At 34.5% G+C, this 20,236-nt stretch overlaps 1 protein-coding gene across 1 annotated transcript in view; it reads left to right on the plus strand.

Annotated features, from left to right (window-relative positions):
• The window catches only part of LRP1B (LDL receptor related protein 1B), a 1,985,988-nt gene that overhangs the window by 1,738,953 nt on the left and 226,799 nt on the right, over positions 1-20,236 (plus strand). The window contains exons 61-66 of the mRNA XM_056117551.1: positions 6,696-6,884; positions 7,726-7,874; positions 13,362-13,455; positions 17,190-17,306; positions 17,434-17,553; positions 18,901-19,020. Coding sequence (XP_055973526.1) covers positions 6,696-6,884; positions 7,726-7,874; positions 13,362-13,455; positions 17,190-17,306; positions 17,434-17,553; positions 18,901-19,020 — 789 coding nt within the window. The remainder of the gene's footprint in view (positions 1-6,695; positions 6,885-7,725; positions 7,875-13,361; positions 13,456-17,189; positions 17,307-17,433; positions 17,554-18,900; positions 19,021-20,236) is intronic.

Raw genomic sequence — 20,236 nt, forward strand, 5'->3', positions numbered from 1 at the left:
TTAATATTGCATTTTATTTTCAAATATTTCAAGTAGTTACTTGAAATGTAAGAGTGATGTGATCAAGAAATATACTTGTCGATCATGATAAATGCTGTATAAATTTTAAAAAATCGATGGTATTACACTTGAACATCTTATAGAGGTGCCTGAACCAAAACCCAATTCTGAATCACTACCTTTTGCCCACTACTTCTTAGACAAAAGGCTAGAGAGAGAGAATGGTAACTTGACTGAAACTTTAACAAAAAAGCATCCAATTTGACTAAAACAAAATTTCTACAAAGGAATACTTATTTTACTGGTTTATTGACAGATTGAAAAACTTTCTCTTCTAACATCTGGAAAATAAAACTTTGGAACGTGGTGTCTGAATAGAATGCTGGGAAAAATGCAATAAATAATGTTGTTCAACAAAGTAGAGGCTTAACTGCTGAAAGTGATTTTAAAATAGGCTTTAAATACGTAATAAGTACCTTTAAAATCAGCCCACACAGTTCTATTTTTGTCTTTTTTTTGTAGTTACTAATGTCTATAAATGACAGTCTTTACAGTTATTTTTACGTTTCTCTTTTAATTAAACAAAGCTGCCTCTCGTATCACAGTTGGCATTATTATTTTTCAAAAAGAATAACTGTGGCTATTTTGAAAATATACTTATTTTTCCATAATTCATGCATGCCTCAGATTTAGTGAAATTGTTCATTCCTCTTAATTTTGGGGCTTTCCATGTTTATATTTGTCAACTTCTGTATAATCTCTGGTCTTCTAAGGAGGGCCGCGGTGGCTCTCCCTCAAGGTGCCTGGGTTGGGTGGTGTCTCGGGCTGCTCACCAGCTTGGGGTGGTTGATGCCAAAAGGCAGATGAAGGAGGAAACAAGGGCCAAGCTGATCGAGGACCTGTTGCCGTTTATTCTGTTCTCCCCATGTGTCTGTTCCAGACTCTCTAGGATCCCTATTCTAGTCTCACACTGCCTCTCATTCCCATCTCCTCATTGTTTCTCTGGCTCATATCTCCGTGCTCCATCTCGAAGCTGTGTCTCTCTCTCCACGCATCTGCTCCACGTTCTTCCCCTACATTCTTCTCCCTCTGTTCCCCTTGCTAGTCTCTCTGTGCCCCATCTTGCTGCTCTTCTCTCTCTCATATCTCCAACTCCCGTCTCTCTCTAACTCCCCAGCACTGGGGGTAGAAGCAACCCAGTTCAGTAGCAAAATCAACATAAGAAAGCCCCTCCTTTGCTCATGGGAAAAATCCCACTTATGGTGTTTTTCTCCTTTCCTTAGTCCAGTAACTTAACATCTCAATTCTACTTTTTCAAAAATATTATTTTGTATGGACACAGCAAGAGATACATTGAGCTTGTAGATTGGATCTCCAGAGGACATCTCACCATAGACTCAGACTACAGTGTTCATGCCAGATTAATCATTCCTAACCCTAGCAGGATCTGAATCTAGTTATTACTTTTTGGATCATGACAGAATTTGTCTATGGCCATGCTCTTATCTTATAGTTAAGCATTAAGGCACTTTGCTCAGGTCCATATTCATGCCAGGGTAGCACATAGCTCCCAGCTTTCCCTGGGTCCATCCAGTCCCTCCTCGGGACCCTGCTTTTGGGGTGCTAGGAAGTAATGGCAACTGCGGCTTACAGATGTCCAGGAGTTAAATATCATTCAGAGTCAATTAACTCCCGAATTACGAAAGCAGAGCATTAACTGTCTTCTTATGTCCATACAAAAAGGACATTGCTCTGAATCAGCTATGCAGAGGACTTAAGGAGAAGAAAAACAAAAACAATATTTACAAGTCAACAGACCACAAAGAAAGAAGTTACAAATAAACACGGAGAAATGGGAGCACTGTGATAGGAGTAACCCAATAAACCTAAGCTCTCTGTGGCAAGGTTGAAAGGACAAACCAAAGTTATCCTACAAACTTCATTAATTCATATTATATTAAAATATTGTAAATAATTGCTCTAAATTCATACTGGTTTCTCTATTTACTAGTTTCACCTCCCCTCTTTAAAAATCATTACTTCTTTAAAGATCTTAGTTTTTTCACTTATAAAATAACAGCTACTACTTCAGTGAAAGACTTTGTTTCTGAAAATTGCCCCTTAGGGGGAATCCAAAGTTACATAGGCAAATCACTTCAATAGCTCTTGCCTGGAAATTCCAGATGGATTGGTTTAAGATTTTATTAATAGGAATAGCTGAACAGTATTCAGTTTTGTTATCAGATTTGTGTGATATGGGGCACAAGAGTCTTCGATTTAGGTCGGTTATTTCTTTTGATCTGTCTATCCATCCCTATCTGTCTGTCTATGGGTCTCTCTCTCACTCTCTTCCTCTCTCTATCTCTCTCCCTCACCCCCAACTCCTCTTTCTCCCCTTTTTAAAAGTCTATTGTTGCAGGAAACACTGTGGGGGCAGTAATGTATATTTGGGAAAAACTTTCAGAAACTTAAATCAGCACACAAATGACCCACCTCAGGATCCTTGAAAACTTTGAGATACAGAACTTCAGGCCAGGTACTAAGATGCTTCCAAGGAGTAAAGGGGGCTGGAACCCCTGGAACAAAGGCCATGCATAGAATATCAAAGGAAGGCCTTCAACTGCTCACTCTGTTTCCCCAGGCAACCCTAGCTTTCCAATGGGGCTGGGAGTGGGGAGGCGCTCTCTGGGGGAACCTAGAGATTAATTTGTCAGTGGAAGAAACCCTCACTTCTCCATCTCTCTTGAGATGCAGACTTCTTTTAACCTTGCCTTCCTTTTGACTCACATTTGCCTGAGAGGTTTATTTTTCACTTTAGGGTGCATTTACCCTCTGGGGAAAACTCTTCTGTGAGGGAAAGGTGATAGCTTTGGTAAAATTAGGACTGGTTTTCCTTTCCTGCAAGAACAGTTCCTTGCTGCAGCCTAGGTTACTGTGACTTCCCCTGAGAAATCAGGACATTAAGCTCATTTCCAACCGCAGACAGAACAAGTTTAACCCAGGTGTGATTTGATGACCACCTTCACTGCTGGTGAAAGGTAAGGTCTATCCTGTGCTGGTGCTCATCTCAGACTCCCACAGTTCAGGAGTTCCCGGCATTTCCCAGATACCCTGAGATGAGTAGAGAGGAAAATGGGAGGTGGCCACCTCTCTCCACAGTCATCAAGCAGCCAGAAGAGTTGCTCAAACCCTTTGCTGGTGGGAGCCATACTGATGTCAACAGACCCTACTGGTGGCTTCTGTGAAGCGAAAGACCGTCACTGTCTCCCCATCTGCCTCTGCGACCAGGGACCCTAGTTACTGGGTTTTGTCTAGCGCTGCAGAAAATAATTTCAGGAGTAGATGAGCAGTGAAATGGAACAGATTTTATTTGGAGGGTTTTTTGAAGGAAAGGAGAGAGAGAGAGAGAGAGAGAGAGAGAGAGAGAGAGAGAGAGAGAGAGAGAGAGAGATAAGACACATGGGCTTCTCCAAGGGAGAGTCCTTACACACATTGCAGCATTAGGCATGAAAGCATGAGAATATACATCTCAAGAGGGGAGATGTGGGTAATACATGTAGTCGGGCACCACAGGTGCTTGGACACATGGGTGCAAGCAACACATGGGCTCGGGCAGCATATGCGCACCCTTCCTTTAATCAAGATGGCTTTTCTAGAGCATCTTCTCCAGATGTCTTGGTCTGGAATGTTCTGAAGTCTACTCCGGGCTGAATCACTAAAGTTAATTGGCTTAAGGGAGAGATCAGAGGGTATTCAAAGAATTTTCTTCAATGGGAGAGGTCCAATCTTCTCAGGGTCCTCTTGCTGGTGCCAGGTGAGGATCTTATCAGGCCTTAGTTCCTGTTTTCTGGGAGGTTGTCCTATGCAAGAGCTATTACTTTCCAGGAAATTTACTGCCATCATCTGGGGGTGGGGTGGGGCGGGGCTTCCCTATCTGCCTTCCTACCTACATCAATAACTCACTGGTGGGAATCATACTGAAACACCACCAGCACTATTAAGCATCCCCTAATATTTCATTGGTTATCCTGTAGGATTTTTGCAATCTCAGATTATGTATGAATTTAATGTGGATTCTCAATCTCAGTTTAATTCAGATGATATGTGGATTCTCAATTTGGGGGAGATTATTCTGGCCCCCACAAAATACCTAGTAAGAGCTGATTCTCAGGGACTCTACCTGATCATTGGTCTTATTTGTGCTACCTAAAGGCAAAAATAGTAAAGTATCATTACTAAATAGCTTAAAGAAAAACAGAAAAATAACAAAAAATAAAATAAAAAAACACACAAAAAACAAAACAACAATAACAACTATCCTTTATTTTAATTGATAATAAGGAAATTAATTCTAATAAAAATTGTTTTGTATAATATTATCAAATCTCCTATGGACTGAAGGTTTTATTTTTTAATAAAAATTTTATTAACTGATTTTATTTATTTCACATTCAAGGAAATATGAATTAATTTTTGCTGATAATTTCAGTGCTTTTACAAGTTTTCATTTATTATATTTCAGATATATACATATGCAGAAATGTGTTTATAATATTCATTCATCAATAGTATCACCCAGTTTTGTCATGTTTGTTTTATCTTGCTGGAATAAATTTATACATCGAAAGAGAAAGTGGCAATAATTTTTATTCATTGTTTTATTCAAGTTTTTTTTTTCTTCACCTTTTAATTCAATTCAGTTTTAGCACTGGTTTCATGTTTTAGGAGAACATCTGTAATTCTATACTGTGACTACTTACATGAAAATTGTCCATCTCTGGATTTTTCTTGAGTTTCCCATTCATATGCATATTTTTGTTCTGAGACAGTCTTCTGGAAAGACCCCACATTATTAAAAGTTAGTAGCTTAAAGGGTCACTTCTTGAGGGGTCTTTTTTTCATGTTTTCTTAGAGTCTTGGTGAATGCTCTGATCATGTTTGACACGCATAAAAAATAACAACTCAGTAGAATTTGAAATATGTAATCCTTTAATTTATCCAACTTTCTAACAATCAATGTAAATGTAAATGTCCCTAGAAAGAATGCTATACTTCAAAGTTTTATCATATTGCAATCACGACCTAATGAGCAATGTGTCAAATATTGCTCCTCAGTCATTGAATTTGAATAATAATTGAGTAAATATTTTTGGATTGATGGTACTTTTTCAACAATGAACATTTCTCAGAAATTCTGAAGGTAAGCCTGAAAATGAATTTTAATATGTATTGGAATATTTATGCAAGATAGGGTATTACTAATTTATATTTATTACCTTAAGTTTTGATATTCTCAAAAATAGTTATTCATTTTTGTAGTTTAAAATGATTTAGTTCCATATCATTAAACAACATTATTATGCTTATTTTCCTGACCGGACATGCAATGTCTTAAATAAAACTTCACATTTGTAGGGCTAGAGATATCATATTGTGGGTAAAGTTCTTGCCTTGCAAGTGGCTGACCTGGATCCCATGCCAGTCACTGCATTGTGGTTCCCTGAGACTTCCAGAAGTGGTCCTTGAACACAGAGCCAGGAGTAAACACTAAACACCACCCTGTGTGCCCTCCCCAATCCCTGACAAAGTTCACTTTTCTGATATCTAAAAGACTTATTATAACGTTATGTAATTTGAAACTAAGGAGATTTAAGACTGATAAATCTATAAAATTTTAGTCACACTTATTTTCCTTCATTCTTATACCAGCTCATCTTGCAAGTAAAAATAATCATAAAATCTCAGTGAGTAAAATGGTTTTTAATAGTTTTCTACTCTCTCTGTCTCCAATTAGATAGTAATTTCATCTAGATTTAGAGTTGCTGAGTAAAGATTAGTGAATTAAGTAAAGAAAAATGAATAAATACATGCAGTATTTTTGTTTGGGAGCCACACTCAGAAACACTCAGGAGATATCTCTGGCTCTGTAGCACTGTAGCACTGTCCTCCCGTTGTGGACCCATAATATCTTCATTGTGAGACTTGTTGTTACTGTGTTTGGCATATCGAATACATCATGCATAGCTTGCCAGGCTTTGGGCGAGATACTCTAGGTAGCTTGCTGGGCTCTCCGAGAGGGGCGGAGGAATTGAACTCAGGTTGGCCAAGTTGGCTGTGTGCAAGGCAAACGCCCTACCCACTGTGCTATCGCTCCAGCCTGGCAAGCTCCCTGTGGCAGATTCAATGTGCCAAAAACAGTAACAAGTCTCACAATGGAGACGTTACTGGTGCCTGCTTGAGCAAATCTATGAACAACACGAGGACAGTGCTACATTACCACATCATCCTGGCTCTGTAATTAGGAATTATTCCTGGTTATGCTGGGAGACCATATGAAATACTGGGTAATTAAACCCAGCTCCTGCACGTGCATGACATGTACTATCTCCTGATGCCCTATATGCAGTTTTAAAAAAATGTCTATATTTTTTTCTGATAACAGTCAATACTTTTGAGCAGGATTGCATTAATTTTCTTCCCTGTGGTGGAATCAAGTTAAATCTGAGTAAAGCGAACTCTTCCTATCCTGCATTCTTTTAACAAGCAATAAAAAACTTTGCCAGCCAGCCAGGTTGTCACAGCAATTATTCACATGAAGTTCTCTAGCAGTTGTATCTTTCAGCCCATCAAGTATTGAATATTTTAACTGGCAGTCTTCCAAGACTGAACATTAATCTTACCATCTCCTATTACAGTCCCTAATCAAGATATTCCAGGGGTGATTGCACTAACATTGTTTGAAGACTACATCTACTGGACTGATGGGAAAACCAAGTCACTCAACCGTGCCCATAAAACCTCTGGAGCAGACAGACTCTCACTGATTAACTCATGGCATGCCATCACAGATATCCAGGTGTATCATTCTTATAGACAACCTGATGGTAATTATTCTTTCCATAATTTCCATAAATGCATCAACATTTTTCAATAGCATTCCATTTTTATTTCCTCAAATGTTAAATGTGAATTTTTTTTAAAAAAGATGATCAGGTTTGATTATTTAGCATAATTATAGTTTTAGCTCAGTTAATATTAAGTGTTGTGATTATGCAATGTAGCTAAAAGTTCAATAGAAGTAAAATGTGTTAACATGCCTATTAAAAATTTTAGGTTTAGATAATAAAGCATCTCATTGGAGAAGTGGAGACTGTATTCTTGAATGATTTATATTAAAAATAAAGGATACTTTGCTTCTGAAATCATGGTTGAAAGAAACATTATTTAAGTAATCTAGAAGTCTAAAAATGAGAAATATTTTGATTGTAATTAATTCTAAATTAAATGATAAATATATCTAGCCCTAGGGAATTAAGATTTGGTTATTTTGATCGTAACAAAAGTTTGGCTTAGAGAAAAAAGCCAGTACACTATAATTGACAGGTCTTTATTTTGCCATTTTACCTTATATTTCTAAACATATATTTACCTTCATCCAGAATGATTCTAATCTAATTTTCCAATGAACAGTTATTTCTAAGAAGATTATTATTTTTGTGAACACTTATACTTAAAATTAGTTTAAAAGGGAAAGAATTTTTATTGGACAGTGAGTCAATTTTGTAGCTACTCAAAAGGGTAGTTGCAAATTATAATCAATGAAATTCTGATTAGAATGTTCTGTAGAAATATAAGTTATGAAACTTTACTGCCTCTTACTAATCCCATATTGCATTATTGACCTTGATTATCCTACCTTTTGTTGTTATTTTTTCTAATTTATAGTCTCCAAGCATCTCTGTATGATCAATAATGGAGGATGTAGTCACCTATGTCTTTTAGCTCCTGAAAAAACTCATACTTGTGCTTGTCCCACAAATTTCTATCTTGCAACTGACAACAGGACTTGCTTGTCCAACTGCACAGCCAGTCAGGTAAGTAGCATTCTAGGAATCATTTTCTGAAGTGCCTGGGCAAGCTTTTATAAATTATCATTATTCCTGCATTTCATTGTTCCAGTATATTATGAAAAAGCAACTGTTTACCTTAATATAATATTCGATGACTAATTCATCTAAGGAGGGTCAAGTACAGAAGGGAAAACAATTAGATACTTATCATTAAAGTGCGACCTTCAGAATTAGAAGTGCGCTAAAAACAGAAACCAAAAAGTCAGTTATTCTTGTGCTAGAGAGATGGTACAGCAGCTACGACACCTACATTGTATGTATCCAATCTAGTTTTCATTGCGTGCACCCTATATGTTTCCCCGATCCCCTCCAAGAGTGATCCTTGAGAGCATAACCAGGAGTAAGTCCTGGGCCCTATTGGGTGTTGACAGGAAGGAAGGAGAGAAGAAAGGAAGGAAGACGGAAGGAGAGAGGGAAGGAAAGAGAAGGAAGAAAACTATTCTTTTGCAGATCTGAAAAGAATAGTGAGTCAATTTATTAATTTAATAGTTTTTCATAAATAGTTATTGTGATTTACAGTAATATTTTAATGAATAATTTTTATTTTTCACTGGCAAGTAAAAAGGGACAAAACAATGAATTCTACAGATATGATTTTCTTCTGTGTCTTGTGTTCATCTCTGATGTGGTTTTCATAAACAGAAGGAAATAACACCTTTATAGATAGTAACTCTCAGCCCCAGAGAAACAGGACACCAAGGAGGGCACTTGTCTTGCACACAAATGACCTCGGTTCCATTACTAGCACTGCATATGGTCTCCCCATCCCTGCCAAGTGTAATCACTGAGTGCAGAGCCAGGGGTGGGTACTGAGCACTCCCTGCATGGCCAGTTGGCTCGCTAATCTCCCCCAAATCCAAAAGAATAACAATGACTATCTATGGATATAAAGCAAAATGAAAGCAACCATCCTTTATATTGAACATATCCAGTTATTAGACTATTTCAGAATACATTAATGAGAGGTATTAAGAAGGTCTGCTGAGTATATACAAAGTCTTCTAAATCAAAATTTGTAAAAACATTTAAAAGTCATAATTTCAAAATCATTAAAATGCCTGTCTTAAATAAATGTCAATAGTCAAAATTATATTTGACATGGCGATGTTCCTTATTATTTCGTTTCACAAGAATACAAAAGATTTTATGTTGAGAGGCCAGAGTAAAATATATTTGTTACATTTTATGCTAATGAGCATTTTATTCATTGCCCTCAAAGGAAGATCTCTTCTATTTTTTCTGTTCCACAGTCTTACTTGCTAAATACAGCAACATTAAAAAGATTAATGCTAAATATAACTGTAAAGCATTCTTTATGGTAAATGTTCTCTAAGACTAATATCTTCATAAAATAAGCTGCAAATTGCAATTATTATCCACATGAGGAGCTATAAAGAAACAACTAAATACATTGTCAACTAAAATGGATACAAGATTGAATGATAAACTTCACATAGTGTGAAATTTATTTTAAATGAGGGAAATTTTACTTAAAATATAAGAAAAGCTATTTATTAATATACTCTTTATTTCCTTATAAGATGATTTGAAATTACTGATATATGTATTATATTTAATTTTGATTTTTACCAAATCTCTGTATATTCATTTTAATCTAATAGAATTCATATTGGTGTAACATTCTATTTTATTTTACCAGATATTAATAGTGTTTGATATGCATATCAATGGTTCTCATCATCATATGATATCAAAATTTTCTGGCAAATGAATTTTAAAATGTATCATATATATCAGAATGCTTAATAATACAGTTCTGAAATATATAATTTCAGTACAATGTGTTTTGTATAATGTTATCATACTGTTTCTGACTGCTCAGAAAACCAGTGTCATTGAAATGAGCAACCTAAAATTCTAAAATGAAAATATTATTTATCAGGATATTGATATGTAGACTCACTAGGTATGTACAGATTAAAACTTAACACTATTGGAAAAAACAAGTCCCCTAAATTAACAGATGGATCAGATGCTATATTTCTGAAGTTGTGTGAATATAGGAGCTCAAATAAAGTGGACACTTTGTACTCTGCACATAAGGGTCTCCATTTCTCCAGATTTTGGCAGCTACAATGAGCAGTTTTCCTAACACCACATGAGGGCATTATATTGGACCTTCTAGATTCAAACTTCACAACTTCTACATCAATCTCCCAGTTTCTTAGCAATTTGGATGTTCGTATTACTATAATGTGAATTTCTGCTGTGTTACATTGTCATTATATGTGTTTGGCTTCAGTTTGAAGTGAAGCCTCTCCATTCAGACAGATGTCAGCACTTTGAATAAGTTTATCAAAACTAAAAATGATCTTGGTAAACTTATTTTTCTCCAAGAAATACACAAAAGTGTTTTTCTCCCACCAAATAATAAGAACAAATCAGAGGTAATACAGATGTACAAGACTTCACAGACACATTCACAAATATTACTGTTTTTCATTAATATTTATACAGAGTACAAAAACAAAGAGTCAACAATATTTTAGTAAGTTTTGTTGAAAATAAATATATGAAACCCACAGACTATTATTGGGATTTTTCTTTTTTTGCTTTACTTGAGGTTTTTTTCCTAAACTCATATTAAACACTGTTGTGCATGTTTAAAAATTAAAATCAGTCATCAGATCATAGTTAACAAACTGAAAAATGATTTATCTATTTATAGTATACTTTCTAAAATGATTAAGTGACATATAATTGATTACACTTACTGACATTTGATAAAATAAAATATTTATAGATTATTATATATAATAATGTTAAGAATCTATTCTACTTACAACTATTACAAACTAAAACAAAAAAAAATCCCAAAGTAACAAACCAAAAAAACTCAGTCAATTTAAACTTAGATTAAGATCATTTCAATGTCATTCAGTCTACTACACACTATGCATATGTATTCATAGAAAATGTTCACATTTTACATTTATATAGTTCCATAATGAATGTACTAATAGTATTATGAGTAAATGGTAGATTGAACAAACGTAAAAATAAATACGTATAAGAGAGACATAATCTCTTGCCATATAGTCACTTTTGGAATTTTTAAAAGTAGCAAAGTCAAAATGAAATTCTAAAATGAAATGTATTCAATCTTAAAAATGTTTTTGTTAATGTCATTTTGAATAATACAATGGAGCAATTAAATATAACAAAGTCAAAAATTAAGTCACATGACTAATGTCTAAAATTTTAAAGTTATTAAATCAATCTAGACAGCTTCTATTAAGTAGAAAAAAATCACTTCTGGACAACTTTACTGCCAATAATTGTTTTCAAAGTAAAACTGTACTTTCAATTAGCCAAATATTTCATAGTTGTTTGTTAGTATATTTTTGGGCCATAAATGGTTACAGGGCTTACTCCTGGCTCTACACTGGAGCATCAATCTTGACAGTGCTCAGGAGACTATGTATGTGTGGTACTGAAGATCGAACCCTGGTTCGAAACACCTTATCTGCTGTGCTATCTCTCATGGACTCTTTTATGATTTCCTCTAAATTTAAGCTATCCAGAATTTTGTAAAATACAAATTTCTGAACTCCATATGAAAGTACCCTTCCCCCCACCTAATCTATCCTGAATTAAGGAGCAAAAAATGCTTTTAATTGATATTTCCGTAGGTATACAGTTGACAACATATGCTCAGTAAAAGTTTGGTTGTTTCCTTATAAGATCTATAGTTGGAAATAAGGACCTATTGCCAAGGCATTTTTTTTTTTTAGTGAAATGTCATGGCCTCAGACATTGATTAGACATTGATTTGATATTTACCTGACAACCTTAAGAAACTAAGGTTGAGTTCATGAAACCAATCAGTCTTTAAAACAAAAGCAACAAAAAGTAGCCTAAGAACTATTATAAAGTGAATATTTTAATGCTATCCATTTCAGATAAATGTGTTTTTATTTAAAAATTGATTTTCTTTGGCTTAGCTTTTTTTTTTAATCTTGTGAGGGTAAGTTTGATGTTATAGCAAAATTAGTTTGTGGCCAGAGATGAACTAGGTTTATGTGGTTTCTGACTAAGTTTATGTGGTTTCTCTGTAGCTGTCCAATACTCAAATTAGTAGGAACAATAAATCTGTGCTCAGTTTCAAGGAATTAATGTGAATTCTTATATAAAACTAATAGGCAAAGGAATCTATGAATTTCACCGTGCGAACAACACACCCATGTGCCAAATTGCAATTCACTTAACATTGCCATTTAATATTTATAATGAATATCGGTCTTCATCTTCCATATGATTGTTATTGTAAAAGGCAGGATCTTTTTAAAAGTTCAGTATTTAATGGGCCAGGGAGATAGCACAGCAGGCAAGGTTCTTGCTTTGCACATTGCCAGTCCTTGTCCCCCCATATTGTTCTGCATGTTCATCCAGGAGAGCAGAGTCAGGAGTAATCCCTGTACATCACTGGGTATGGTCCCAAACCAAAACAAATGAAAATAAAGAAAAACAATAATTTCATTCCTTTAAGCAATTGATTTGAGATCTACTTATTACTCTTCAACAATTTAAAAGTAAAGGTTGAGATGGTAAAGAAAACATGTATCAGTGGAAAAATTTTATTAGATAATTTAAAAATATTATTACCATTGCCATCTTGTTTTTATTTTAAATATATATCTAAAAACAAGCAAGTCTAGCCTACTTTTTCTCCAGTTTAATTATAGGAACTTCTAATATGTCTTCAAAGATCATGTGCACCTATTAAGCATTATAAAAATAGGGAATAACTATATTGATCTAAGCTGTTTTAAAACTTTTCATAAAATATTCATTTTGACTATGGGCAGTATATTTTGTGTTCATATAATTCCATGTAATCATAGCATGCCAGAGCTAGAGAGGATGCTCCAAATTATCATCAGGTCCACTTTAGTGGCTAAGGAACAGAAACTCAGGGATCTTAATTGAATTGTTTAGGATTCTTAAGAAATGCAATTAAAACCAAATTAAATTGTCTCACTTGATAGTACACACCGTATTGATATTCTGATTTGTTAGCCCTATTCAGAGTTTAGTAAGCTTTTTCTTTAGACTAGCATATAATAAAATATTTTAGACTTTGTGGGCCACATTGTCTCTGTATTTTTGGATTAACTCAGTTGTGTTGCTTAAAGGAGCTTTAGACTGTATGTAAATGGATGAACGTGATTGTAGCTTTAGACTGTATGTAAATGGATGAACTGAAGAGCACTCAGAAATCTCAGGAGGGTTATCTGAACAATGTGCTTCCCAACTGGATCATTTTGCTTTGTGTTTTGCATTTATTTCCTACTATAATATGCTCTGAGACCACCATAGTTTACATTTCTGCCAAGGGAATAAACTAGACTGCAACACTCTGGAGACTTTTTAAATATGAGTAAGTTTGAGACTGCCTTTCAAACTTTCCCCCCTTGTTCTTTTTTTAAGTTCCGTTGCAAAACTGATAAATGTATTCCATTCTGGTGGAAATGTGACACTGTTGATGACTGTGGTGATGGATCTGATGAGCCAGATGACTGTCGTGAGTATACGGGGACTTGATTGAGTATACAGAGCTTCTTCCATCTCAGATGTGGGCAATTGACACTGGTCTAAAATACTGCCTTCTGATACATCTCTTCATAGAAAACTTTTATATATTATTTTTTAAAAAACAAATTAATAAGTGCCCTGGGTTTGTGCCTAATAATTATTACATTCAACATTGCATCATCACTTTTTCTTTCTAATGTTTGCTTTATTAGAATAACTCATTGCTTCATGTAGAAATATAGAAGCACTATCATGATTTATATTTAATATGCAAAGATTCTAAGCAAAAATGGGGAAATGTTTTAAATGCTATAAACTGATTAATAAGAAAAATATTTCCATTCCTTTTTTCCCATTTTTGAGTCTCCTCCTAAGCATTGCTCAGGGAGCCTAGGGCCACTCCCAGCCTTTGTCACTCTGCCCATTAGTTCAATATGCACACCAAGGCACCTTCAGGCCCACAATCTACCATACAGTATTTGTTAGGGATTGAGCCTGTGTCTGTCCATATAAGACATGCACCTTAACTCTATGTCCACCCCCTAAAATTTTACCTTCTTTAAAAAATTATTTTATTTTTGTTTTTTTGGGCCATACACAGTGATGCTCAGGGATTATTCCTGACTCTACACTCAGGAATTGCTTCTGGTGGTTCTTGGGGAACCATCTGGGATGTCATGGATCAAACCTGGGTCACTGTACTATCTCTCCAACTACTGAAATCTTACTTTTAAGAGGTAGAGTAGTTTAGCTTTTTCTTCAGTCAGTATAAAGATACCAGATGCTCCTCAAATCAGCTATTCTAACTTAAGCCCTGAAATTTGTGTTTCAGTGGTTGCTTTAAAGTAACTACCTAGACTGTTCTTCTAGGACACTCACTCTCTGTGCTTGCTGAAACGTCTTTGCTTATACTCTTTTCCTTAAATACTTTTACTTCAGCCTCACTAAGGTGCTCATTTCCTTTATTTTTTAATGTATATGCTTGACAGATTGGAGAGTTAGTATTGCAGATTGGGAACTTGACTTGCAGCTGGCTGACCTGGTTTCGAACTTAGGCATCCCATACGGTCCTCAAGCCCTGTCAGTAGTGATCCCTGAGTGCAGTATTAGGAGGAAGTTCTGAGCACTGCTGGGTGGATTTAAAAACAAACAAATCTATGCTTTCTTTGAAAAAAGAAACAAAAAATTTTTAAGACAGTAACTACCATTTATGTCTTTATATCTCACTGAAATTAGTAGGGATTAGATCTACATTTTGATCATTTTTTATCTTTACAGGACAATGAGTAGTCCTTTTCTTGTTGTCTTTTATAGTTTATACCATGGACCACCTGAATACTATTCTATCAAATTGAATATGTTTGTAATCAGTCATGACACATTCCTTCATGTACCAGTCAATGTATAGTAATTGTGTTTTGACCTTATTTGAGTACAGGATCCTCTGATTTAACACTGAAGAAAAAGTATACCACCTTAGTCTCAGCTAGATGTTTTCTACTAAATAATTTTCTACCATACAAAAAGCAATTTCAAATTGATGTCTCTACATAGTCATTGTAAGCAGTACAGGAATACATTCAGTTGAAGGAAAAGTGATTCTATAAAAAAATTGTAAATCTGATCATGTTCCTAAAATTCTTTTTAAAAAATTTTATTAGGGCTATAGGGATTACTCCTATAGGGATTACTCCTTGCTCTTTTATCAGAAATCACTCATCGTGTGCCAGGGAACCATATGGAATGCTAGGGATCAAATCTTGGTTGACCACATGCAAAGTGAAACCCTACCTGCTACACTATCACTTCAGATCATCAGATTCTTCTGTTTTTTCATTTTTTAAATGTTTTTCAAAGTTCCATTGCACCTTATTTTTTAAAAATCGTTTTTTTTTAATGACGTACAGTATATAGAAAACATTAGCTAGGAGGCCAGAGAAATAGTACAGGGGTAAGGGTACATACCTTACAGGTGTCTAACCCTGATTCAATCCCAGGAACACTACACTCACTGCCCCATATTACCAAAAATAGCCCTAAAGCCCCTGAACATCAAATGAATAAACATCAAATAGATATTTATGGAATACTAATAATGCCTAGTCTTTCTCTGAAAAGGCCAGACATCTTTATTTTAGGCTTACCTACTAAAAAAATTTGTATATTATTTAAAACTTGCATTTTAAAGTAGTTATGAGAAATTCTCTTTCATCATACCCAAATTACATTTTTGTAATAAAATGGTGCAACAAAGATCATTCTAGAGATATATTTGAAGGTCAATGGGCTTACCAATTATATATACCTGGAGTTAAATATTTTTTAGTAATAATATCCCATATTGGAGAGTTATTTTGACTGTAAAGGAATAGTTAAGGAATTAATATGTAAATCTACAGGAAAGAAAGGAAATAAGTGCATTTAGAGTATGGTAAAATTAAAGATCACACAGTTTAAATATTTAATGTGATTAATCAGTATTCTAAATTTGACACAAAGAACATATATATCATTTTAGAATGCATTTCTGAAGCCAAGCACTAATATTGTTAATGTAATTTTACATTATAATTATAACAAATCATTTTATAAACAAATTGTGGATATTGGTTAATATTTGATTAGCTGGTTTGAAATAATAAAACACATAATATTAATCTCAGTGTCAGTGATAAATAACAAGCTGGAAGAGTAGAACAGTCTATCAGTCAAAAAGAAGTTTCTTTTTTTTTACTTTTTTTTAAAGGATTGTTTCTCAGGAAACTTCAGAATCTGATCAGAAAATTTCCCATATAAATTTTAACTACGAAAGGACTTTCAGTACCTTGAAAGTAATTGGGAAGGTCATTTGACCTTCAAATATTTTTTCTAGAGTGATCTTTGTTATACAGAGTATCATAGAAAATGTAATTACGAACTTATGATGAATTCTAAATCTGGCACTTGAAACTTGCACATCTTTCTGTGAATTATTAATATCCACAAGACTTAGTGTGCTGATTGAAAAAGTGATCATGGAGATGCTGAGGTGAAAAAAAGGTCATGATGCAACTTAATTAGAAACTGTGAGAAAACACCTGGTCTGTGCCTGAGACAGAGTTAATGCCAAATAAGCTATGCTTTATAATTATCATTGCTCTATTATTCATATATAGGCTCAAAATAAATAGTAAAAGAAAACATGCAATTCTCTGAAAATTGATTACAAAAATAACTTGTAACATAAAATATTTACCAGTTAAAAGATAAACATATTAATAGGATTATTGACATAACTATCAATAAACCTAATTTAAACTGTGATAGTTAAAAGCCACAGTTGTGATGTTTTCTTGTACATCACTGATGGCAAACTGATGATAGAAAAATGTTTTTCTAAACAATTTTGGGATACTATTTTAAACATGATTAATGTTTTCAGCCATTTAATCTATGAAGATGCATTCTATAAAATGAGAAGACATTTTATGCCTTTAAAATATATACATAATGTTTTTATTTTTTTTTATTTCTTCCTTACTGATTTATGAAATATAATCAAGGGACATTTGGGTAGCTTATGGTTTAGTTGCATATCTGAATCTAATAGCAACCGGATTTAAAACATGAATGTTGTGCTCCAGGACATATCAAATAATAAATATTTTGAATATCAGAAAGTTCTGTTTAGGAAGTCATGAGACAAGAATGTTAATCCTTGATTACTATATGTTTCTCCTCTAGCTGAATTTAAATGTCAGCCAGGACGGTTTCAGTGTGGAACTGGCCTCTGTGCTCTCCCAGCATTCATCTGTGATGGAGAGAATGACTGTGGAGACAATTCTGATGAACTCAATTGTGGTAGGTGATTAAATTCTTAACATGTTGCTATAACTATAAACATACTTTTAATTCTTATCTGATTATGCCTGTGCTGATTTAAAGACATAGTTTTCATTTGAGGCTTTTTGTCCTTTTTATTTTATAGATACCCACATCTGCCTCTCAGGTCAATTTAAGTGTACCAAGAACCAGAAATGTATCCCAATAAACCTCAGGTGCAATGGACAAAATGATTGTGGAGATGAGGAAGATGAAAGGGATTGTCGTAAGTTACTTCAAATAATGAAATTGATTTACCGGACTGTATTTGACTCGTCAGATTTATATTGAATGAATGACTAGTAGAAATATGGGGCAAAACCCATAAAATAAAATTATTTGTAAAACTATAACAGGGACCTGGAAGGTATCTCAGTTCTTAAAGTTCCTAAAGTTTGTCCTGCAATCATGAAGTTGCAGATTCAAACGCTGTAGCTTTCATGTATACCAAGGTGATTTAGGCAGTGCACTGTTCGGGATCCCCCAGAAAGAGGTGTGAAGGTCGCTCTCTCGGTAGTTTAAAAATTACTTCGGGTAAGCATGGGACTATGAGTTTAATCGCAGATGTAGCAAACGTGGAGACTAATCTGACAACTCTACATACAAATCTATACACATTTAAAAAATAGAAAATAAATTGAAAAGCAACAAAACCATATTTGATATAATGTATGTTATCGATACAATTTTTAAAGAAAGAATCATATATAGGAATATCTTTAGTTATGTCCAGTTCTTCTTTCCACCTCCTATTTTAAATAGAATGCAAAACTATTTACTCCCCACATACGCATACATACATCTAGGCAGGCACATGCACCCACACACGTACACAGACATTAACACACTACACACCACATTCTGAATGATTGAGCACCCGTCAAGTTGCAGAATTTCAACAAATCTGCTATCAACATTTCTGTCTTGCTGAAGTTTTATTTTATTCCCTTAAAAATTTTATCAGTAAATAATGTGCAGCCATCCAGCAATTTGATTAAGATGGTGCATTCAGAATAAAGTCTGTACCAGTTGTTTATGGTGAGACATTCTGGAAACTGATCCATTAAACTGACTAGGATTTGTGATGCAGTTTATAGTTTGAGTTTGATATTTGCCTCTTCCTTCAAAAGCTCAACAAAAACTACAGATTTTTTTTATAACTATTGTTTTTCCTTCTTTCACTAATACTTTTTGAGTTTATCCATTTATCAGTTTATAAAAAATACATTTCTAAAAATCCTAAATTTCTTTTTCAGCAAAATAATTTGAAAGACTCTGAAATCTTTGATTTTAAAATTAGTTTTAAATCATATAATTAACATTGGATTGTTTTGTGAATTTGGAAATTTATCAAATATCATCGCAATTTTTTTTTGGTATTTTACAATGAATGTAAAAGGCATGAGTACTATAATAGAGGTATGTGAAAGTTAGAAACTTTTCCCATTCAGGGCCTTATTAATGGAACGAAATACATGTTCAATTGATTTTTATTAATATTTGTTTAGTTATTTTTAAGAAAAATTTTATTCTTATCCCAGGCTACATTTTAATAGATAAATTTTCTTTTAAGCTGAAAACAGCTGTTCTCCAGACTATTTCCAATGTAAGACTACCAAACATTGCATTTCCAAGCTGTGGGTTTGTGATGAGGATCCGGACTGTGCAGATGGATCAGATGAGGCCAACTGTGGTAAGTTACTTCTTACCGTGCATCTTGCCACCTGCATTTGTGACATCATGAGAAATGGCCACAGTGAAATGGGTTTGATCTCTGCTAGAATGAAACTGAAGTCTTAAAGTTTTGTCTCGGTGTTCACATTGTCATAACAAACTTTGATTAGTTATTTTGTAAGAAACATGGAGGTAAGATGAAAAAACAAGAATTGCTTATACAAGTCAAAATGATCTTGAAAAGACATAAATAGGTAAGACAGAATCATCATCTCTGACAATTGAAATTAGTGTTTAATGAAAAAGTTATTGCAGTTATTTTCATATTGCTCTTTACCTCACTTTTCTGTCTAAAGACTTAGTTTTTCTATTCATCCAGTGAATATTGTTCAGTTAAAAATATGATAAAAATGGCAGAGATAATAAAAGCTTCAGTACTGTTTCAGTAGATGACAGCATCACTCAAGTCAGCATTGTTTCTGAGACAATATTTTCTTTTAAAATAAATTTAATTAGGGGTCTGAGAGCAGTGTAGGTTGTGAGGACACTTGTTTTGCATGTAGCCCAACAGGGTTTAATCCCTGCAACCATATAAGATCTCTGAGTTCCACTAGTAAAAATCACTGAGCTCAGAGCAAGGAGTAGACCCAGAGCACTGCCAAGTGTGACCCAAAACAACAACGACAAAAAATAATTTTGTTTATGATAATTAGCCCTTAACTATTTTAATAAGTGGAGAACATATGGATTTTGTTTAATGTATTTGATTCTTTCTTGAAAATAATGCCAGTGAGATTTTAATGAAGCTTAGTTGTTTCATTAGCATCGATCTATCACGATCACCATCATGATCATCCTGTTGTTCGTCGATTGCCTTGAGCAGACACCAGTAATGTCTCCTTCTTCCTAGCCCTGAAATTTTAAAAGAGTCATATTCAATGCTCTTTCAGGGTTAGGAGAATGAGACCCATCATTGTTACTGGTATTTGGCATATTGAGTATGACATGGGAAGTTTGCCAGACTCTGCCGTGTGGGCAGGATACTTTTGGTAACCAACTGGGTTCTCCAAAGGAAAAAATGAGATAATAAAATGACCCTCGGCCATGAATGTGGCTGCGCTCTTCCGGGAGCTGGATTTTATAGTCCCTGCGTCTTGACCATTGATGGGACCAACCTGGCCCTGGTGGCAGCTGGTGGGTTTGACGCCTACCTACTGGAATATGGGGGATCTGGG

The sequence above is a fragment of the Sorex fumeus genome, unplaced genomic scaffold (assembly GCF_029834395.1).
Source record: "Sorex fumeus unplaced genomic scaffold, SorFum_2.1 ptg000035l, whole genome shotgun sequence".
Taxonomy (NCBI): domain Eukaryota; kingdom Metazoa; phylum Chordata; class Mammalia; order Eulipotyphla; family Soricidae; genus Sorex; species Sorex fumeus.